Source organism: Mastomys coucha, unplaced genomic scaffold (assembly GCF_008632895.1).
Source record: "Mastomys coucha isolate ucsf_1 unplaced genomic scaffold, UCSF_Mcou_1 pScaffold23, whole genome shotgun sequence".
Taxonomy (NCBI): Eukaryota; Metazoa; Chordata; class Mammalia; order Rodentia; family Muridae; genus Mastomys; species Mastomys coucha.
The window spans coordinates 16516746-16524384 of NW_022196906.1; the positions used below are offsets into that span (position 1 = coordinate 16516746).

The following is a 7639-nucleotide window of genomic DNA, read 5'->3' on the forward strand; positions in this document are numbered from 1 at the left end:
TATGGCTTAGATTCCAGCACTTGGGAGGCAGAGGCAGGTGGATCACTACGAGTTCAAGACAAGTTCAAGGCAAGCAATGTCTACAGAGAATTCCCAGCCAGCTAGAGCTACACAGTAAGAACCCATCTAAGAAAAAAAGTACCTAACCACTCTAGCTCTAACTTCAAAATCCTGTAATTCTATAATTGTTTTATTTCATTACTGTTTTCCCTAAAAATATTTTAAGTGACATTACCACTTCCTAAAGAAAACCTCTCTACACTCAGTGGTTCTTTCAAGGCAGTTGAGCTTTTCCCACTAAAGTATAAAGCTGAGTATTCTGAATGTCATATTGACATAAAGAGTTTAAAGTCTACAACTGACTAAGAGTATTATTTGGGTTCCAGGATTCAGCTTTAATTTAGGTATTGCTCATATAGCATGGAAATCTCCTACTCTGTGGCTCTAGGGCATCTAACTCCCTACATGGTGCATCCCATACATGGTGCATATATATACATGCAGCCAAAATACTCACACACATAGAACAATCTTAAAACATCATGCTAATAGCTCTGGAACAATTTCAGTCTTAATATAGTTATTATTTTCCTATTCTAATTAGTACTGATAAAAAATAAATATGAAAGTGAATATAGATTTTAAAAAATTACAAAATGTGGTCTGGGAATGCAGCTCAGTTGGAAGAGTCCTCATTTGCCATGCATGAAACCCTGAATCTGATCTCCAGCATTCAAGATTCAGCCACGAAGACCAATGGCTGTGATCAGAGCACTTGGAAAGTAAAGAGAATCCCAAGTTGAAGGTCACCTTTAGTTACATAGTAAAGTTTGAAGACAGTCAAGAATAAATGAAACCATCTTTAAAAAAAAGGAAAATCATAAAATGGAAGAAAATATACAGAGAAAATTCCAAAGCAATGAAAAATTATCAAAAAATTAAAAAGACTTTTGAAGAGTTGTGAAAGGTGAGAAAAAGATGCCCATACCCAAGAGCCCAAAGAATAACTTTTGTCTCTACATATACTTTTAAATTATTCAAGTACACCAAAAATATACAAGATTGTTTAGTGAAACAAACACACATGGACTAGAAATCAAGGGTTGGTTAGTTAGTGTTTTTTAAAAAAAAAAATTAGATTTAAAAAAATTATTAAATTTAATTTATTCATTAGAACATATATTAATCAGCAGCATTGATATGATGATTAAGAAATAAGACAAGCAGAAAATGATTTCTTAAGCATATTAATTTTAAGTAAAGAAAAAGCAACCTTTTCCTGGAACAAATAGCCCAGTAGCTCCTGCTCTCTTACATCAAAATTTATCTAAAATAAACAAAAAGAAAAAGAAAAAAGAAAAAAGACCCAGAATCACTAAATGTGTTAAGACTGGTTGAATTACTAAATAAGTTACAATTTTAGATTTTAGCATGTTAAAATACATTTTTTTGCGTTAATAGTAGTCCAAAATTTAAACACAGTCAGCACTTTTATCTATCAACCAAAATAAAAAAATTTTTTCATAGTTTAAAGATAGGCTGGCTTGTATTGATCTAATATTTCCTATGAGAAAAAATAAAATCCTAAAGAGATGAAGCAACTTTGCTCAAAATTCAGAAGTACATTGGTAGCTTACAGGCTGAGCATGTACAAGCACTGTGCTCACCCTCCAGTGTAGCTGAGGAAGAGACAGATAACGGAACATGAGCCTGATTCTCACCCTAGGCTATGACAGCAGAATTCTCCAATACTAACACAAAATTCCAAAGAGTATAAGCTCTATCTGTATGTGGAAGACTTCTTACAAGGCAGCAAGAGAAGAAAAACAGGAAGAGCAATGGAATGCAGGGATTAAAGGTCAAGCCAAGTACTAAGATATAATCAAGCTAGGCTTGATAACTGTTATGTTGGTACTCTCAGCAATTTACAAGTAGAGCAGGAGGTCAGGAATTCTAGGTCAATCTCAGCTACACATGAATAACACTGAGGGTCTGGGCTATATAAGACCTCAACTCAAAAAAGAAAAAGGAAAGAAAAACACAGAAAAAAAAATCCCACAATTAATTAGAAGGAATAAATTCTAGTATTTACATCACAGTGGGAGGATTATAGTTCATAACAAACTATTATACATTTTAGAAAAAACTAAGACAGGTTCTTTTAGTTGTAAAATGTTAAGAAATAAAGAGACACGTTGTCTAATTATCCTGACTGAATTAGTTCACACTGTATACACATGTTAAAACATGCAAATTACTGGGCTGGTGAGATGGCTCAGCGGGGAAGAGCACCAGCTGCTCTTCCAAAGGTCATGAGTTCAAATCCCAGCAAACACATGGTGGCTCACAACCACCTGTAATGAGATCTGACTCCCTCTTCTGGCGAGTCTGAAGACAGCTACAGTGTACTTACATATAATAAATAAATAAATCTTTAAAAAAAAACATGCAAATTACTATATGCCAATACAAATTTACAAATTTTTAAATTAAGATGCAGAAACCTGTATTTAAAAAAAGCAACACTATATTATGTATGAGGAGTCAACCTAAGGCTGCCGACTTCCATTTCTCTCATACCCTGCCATGGTCTCATTAGCTATTTAAACACTCATTAATTTCACATTTATGGCAAAAAACACTCCATAGCAATAAAATAAGAGATCTGAAGTTTGAAGCATTAAATTTGGGGAGGAATACGGGGAAGAAATTTCTAAAAAGATATGGTTAGTACATGCCTACCATCCCAGTACTGAGAGGCAGGAGGACCAAGAGAGTTTCAGGCTAGTCTTACTGACACAGTTAAGACCCTGGCCTATAAAATAGAAAAGCCCAAATCTGTAACATATTGAATTGCTTTAAAATAGCCAGCATCTAACTGTAAGACATAACCCTGACTGGCACAGAAAGCAACCTAACCCTGAAGATCTGACTAGCTGTAGTATTAAAACACAAAACACTCCTGACATTATCACTCACGTGCACTGTATCTTTTAAAATGAAAAATTCAAAGAATGTATGTCTCAGCCAAAGGTTTTGAACATTTGAAAGTACTCTGGATGTCTATAGGCTAATGCTTTTCAGTGTAACAATCATAAGTACAGCTGAGTTACCTTGTCCAAAGCAAACTTAGTGTCTCCAACAGAAGATAAGGACAGGGTGTGAGATCCAACTAGGGTAAAGTTGCTGGTGCGCACAGCATTGAGACCTCCTGGACTGGCCATAACTGTAGAGAAAGAGGGAGTGACGTTTAGTTCAGATTGGCTTTCCTAAGTGTGCTAGCTCAAACAGGAATGGCGTCATAGACTTGTATAACTGAATGTTTGGTCGTCAGTTAATATACCATTGAGGAAGAATTAGGAGGTGTGTGTGGCCTGCTTGGCAGAGACATGGCCTCATTGGAGATGTGTCACTAGCCGTGGGGTTTGAGGTTTCAAAAGCCATGCCAAGCCAGTCTCAATCTCTCCCTCCCCCTCCTCCCCTCACCCCTGTATGTTGCCTGTGGGTCAGAGCGTAAAGTGCTCAGCTACTGCCTGTCTGGTTCCTGCCATGACAGTCTTGGACTCACCCTCTGAAACTGTAGGCAAATGCTTCCTTTTCTAAGGGTTGCTTTGGTCTTGTTGTCTCTTCACAGCGATACAACAGTGCCTAAGACACTAAGTAAGACCTCTCACCCTCCACATGAATGAACTCAAACTGCAATACATAATCTGCCCATTCACTGTCTTTTATTTCTGCTCCTTCTTTCACATCTGCTTCTGTCTTTTGAGACAGGATTCCTGCCTTCAGCCAGGCAGGCCTAGAACTCACCATAGCCCAGAACAGCCTTGAAAGGACAGTACTCCTCTTGCTTCAGCCTTTCAAGTACCTCAACCACAACTACGAGGCACCATGCCCAATGTCTTCCAAGTTTACTCTGCGTGTGTGAGTGTGTGTATACCAAGCAAAACAAGAAGGCATGTGTATGTATATTTATAAATATACAGATATTTATATTTCTAAGGTATACAACTGCTAAATTTAATTATTCTAAAGCTTCAGATAGTTTAGGTTCACTCACCTGAAGAATGAAGGCTGCTTTTCTAACAAAGAAAGGAGAAAGAAGATACATTATTACTTTTATTTAGATTTAAAAGTTAAGTATGAAATTTTAACACTACAAGGACTACATTTGAGAAAATATTTCTTCCCATATAAGTATCAACAATTAAAATATTTTAACTTATTTTGAGAAAGTTAAGTAGACTTCAACTTGTAACTCCCTTGCTTTTCCCTTCAAGTACTGGGACACATTAGTGGATGTTAAAGACTTCTATAATATCCAAGGTTTAAAGCCAGTCAGCCAATGTGGAGGTTTATTCAAAATGTAGGTTTATCAACAGGCGGTGGTGGCGCACGCCTTTCATCCCAGCACTTGGGAGGCAGAGGCAGGTAGATTTCTGAGTTCGAGGCTAGCCTGGTCTACAGAGTGAGTTCCAGGACAGCCATGGCTACACAGAGAAACTGTCTCAAAAAACCAAAAAGTAGGTTTATCAAAGGATTTAATTTTTAGAAAATTTCTACTTACTGAAGTTATAGATGTGAGGAGTCTCTTTGGAGTAATAGCCTGGAAAACAAGAGAACTTAGCATATTTTCTACTAAACATTGCAAATCAGAGCTTAAAACTAAAAGTTAGAGCCAAATAATTTTTTTTAAAAAATGTTTTCTTCCTTTCCACCCAACAAAATGTTAAACTAAAGAAAGATTTAAAAACTGAGAACAAAGCCGGGCAGTGGTGGCGCACGCCTTTAATCCCAGCACTTGGGAGGCAGAGGCAGGTGGATTTCTGAGTTCGAGGCCAGCCTGGTCTACAGAGTGAGTTACAGGACAGCCAGGGCTACACAGAGAAACCCTGTCTCGAAAAAAACAAACAAACAAACAAACAAACAAACAAAAAAAACAAAACTGAGAACAGCTGGGCATGGGGGTGCACTTCTTTAATCCTAGCTCTCAGAGGCAGAGGCAGCAGATCTCTGAGTTGAAGGCTAGACTGGTCTACAAAGTGAGTTCCAGGACAGGCAGGGATAGACAGAGAAACTGTTTTCAAAAACCAAGTTAACAGAAAGAAATAAAAGAAAAAGAAAGGGGCTGGTGAGATGGCTCAGCAGTTAAGAGCACTGACTGCTCTTCCAGAGGTCCTGAGTTCAAATCCCAGCAACCACATGGTGGCTCACAACCATCCATAATGAGAACTGATGCCCTCTTCTGGTGCATCTGAAGAGAGCAACAGTGTACTTAGACATAATAATAAAATAAATCTTTAAAAAAAAAAAGAAAGAAAAGAAAGGAAGAGAGAAAGAGAGAGAGAGAGAGAGAGAGAGAGAGAGAGCAAGAGCAAAACAAGAAACTTGTGTGTTGGGAGCCATTTGCCACTTATCTGACACAGGGGAGGATAGGGGCAGGAAGGTGCTGCCTGGCAGGCAGAGTGTCAAGGAAGGTCAGGGTCTATAGGCAGAGTTCCCAGCCTGCAGAGGCATGGGACAATAAGAGGTGCGCTTGAGGCTTAAGGCGAGGGGCTGAAGACTCTATTGACTTTGGTGGAAGGAACAGGGAGGCCTCGGGATGAGAACAGAAGTCTTATGTGTATATGTGAGCAATTGTTTGTTAGCTTTTGGCTTTGCTTCCCATGGTACTGAGGTAAAAAGGGGCTAAGAAAAATAAACTCGATCTGCAGCCCTCCGTATCTATCTCTTGCATCTTCTCTCTACCTTTCCTATAATCATCCTTACATCCCCCTCAGAGGCTGTTCGACTTTGTGCCAGCAGGGTTTTTACAACTGAGGACAAAGGCACTTCTAATGATTTAGGAAGCAAACAAAAGAGCGGAAATTAAACAGGCAGACACCAACACCCTTTGGCAGATCACTGAGTCGGTAGCACAGAGGAAAGGCGAAGAAGCTATTTTTAAGGAATTCTCAGAAAATAAAATCTATTTTGCATGGACTAGAAGGCCCCTGCTTACACTGACTATGATCACTCATATACATTTACACTCTGTAGTCATACCGACCTACAGTAGAAAATACAAATGTCGAGCCTCTAACTGATTTAAAACTTTGTGTCATTGAGACTTATAAAATGGAAACTAACAATTGTACTAGAGAGAGGCAGGCAGATCAAATTGAGTTTGAGTCCAGCCTGGTCTACAGATCCCAGTTACGGGACAGTCAGAGCTATACAGAGAAACCCTCTCTCAGACACACACATACACACTCTCACACTCACAATACACACACACTCTCACACTCACATATACACACTCACACACACACACTCATTCACACACACACACTCACATACACATTCACACACACATACTCAAACACACCTGGGAGTGGCAATATTAGGGGGTGTGTCTTGTTGAAGGAAAATGTGGGGGTTAGGGGGAGGCGCTTTGAGATTTCAAATACTCAGGCCTATGCCCACTGTTTCTCACTCTTTCTGTTGCCTACTAATACTGATGTAGAACTCTCAGCTCCATCTCTAGCACTGTGGTTTCCTGAATGCTGCCATACTTTCTGCCATGACAATAATGGACTACATCTCTGAAACTTCAAGCTGGCTCCAATAAAATGCTGTTCTTTATAAGGGTTGCTGGTCACGGTGTCCCTTCACAGCAACAGCAACTATAACTAAGATGAGGGTCAACTCCAGTGTTTTACTATGCACTCCTCACCTTGGACTTGGATGCTTTCTTCTTCTTATCAGGGCCTGAGGAATCTTTCTTTTGTACCTATAAAGAAATCCAAAATGGAACAGCTTAAAATATGATATCACTAAGGAAATACATTATTGTTCATTTCAGAAAGTTTTAACTGCTTACCAGGCTGTAAACTTCAACATTTATTTCAAAGTCATTGGAAACATCATGCCTGAAGGGGGAAAAAAAGATTAAATAAAATTTTAATAAAAACCTAGAGTTATGACAAAAAAAGATATTGTAAGTATTGAAGGGGGGGTCTCTGGGAGGAGTGGGGATACAAAAGGGAAACAAGAATGTGATTTAATTCTATTTACTTGAAATATGTTCTTAAATGTTAACAAATTCAGATAAATGAAATCATGTAACTTTTCTCATCATAATGCAATAAAAATTAAAAAAAAAAAACCCTAAAGTTATGTCTTTAAAAATAATGTGCAAACAGTATAACAGGACTCAAAAGTAAAAAACTCAATTGAGGGCTGGGTAAGAGCGGGTAAGAGCACTGACTGCTCTTCCGAAGGTCCTGAGTTTGGATCCCAGCAACCACATGGTGGCTCACAACCACCCGTAATGAGATCTGACGCTCTCTTCTGGTGCGTCTGAAGACAGCTACAGCATACTATGCTGGAGGCGGGACCGAAGCGAGCCATCTGTACAGCTAGTGTACTCATACACATAAAATAAATAAATCTTAAAAAAAAAAAGACTCAATTGAATTTTAAAGAAATATAAGAAAAACTGTCAAGAATGATTTTTTTTAAAAAATGGTAAAAGCACATTTTTTTTCGTAAAATACAACCCAGAAATATTTGTTATAAAAATCAAATCTAGCCGGGCGGTTGTGGCGCACGCCTTTAATCCCAGCACTTGGGAGGCAGAGGCAGGTGGATTTCTGAG

General features: G+C 38.5%; 1 protein-coding gene across 3 annotated transcripts in view; it reads right to left on the reverse strand.

Moving 5' to 3' along the window:
• Anln (anillin actin binding protein) overlaps positions 1 to 7639 on the reverse strand; it is a 59713-nt gene that overhangs the window by 13417 nt on the left and 38657 nt on the right. For 2 of the 3 annotated variants that reach the window (XM_031343022.1, XM_031343021.1), the window contains exons 16-21: positions 6863 to 6911; positions 6716 to 6772; positions 4568 to 4606; positions 4061 to 4082; positions 3114 to 3226; positions 1274 to 1327 (exon numbers count right to left, since the gene is read on the reverse strand). In XM_031343022.1, the coding sequence (XP_031198882.1) occupies positions 1274 to 1327; positions 3114 to 3226; positions 4061 to 4082; positions 4568 to 4606; positions 6716 to 6772; positions 6863 to 6911 (334 nt within the window). The remainder of the gene's footprint in view (positions 1 to 1273; positions 1328 to 3113; positions 3227 to 4060; positions 4083 to 4567; positions 4607 to 6715; positions 6773 to 6862; positions 6912 to 7639) is intronic. The other variant, XM_031343023.1, reaches the window with a different exon arrangement.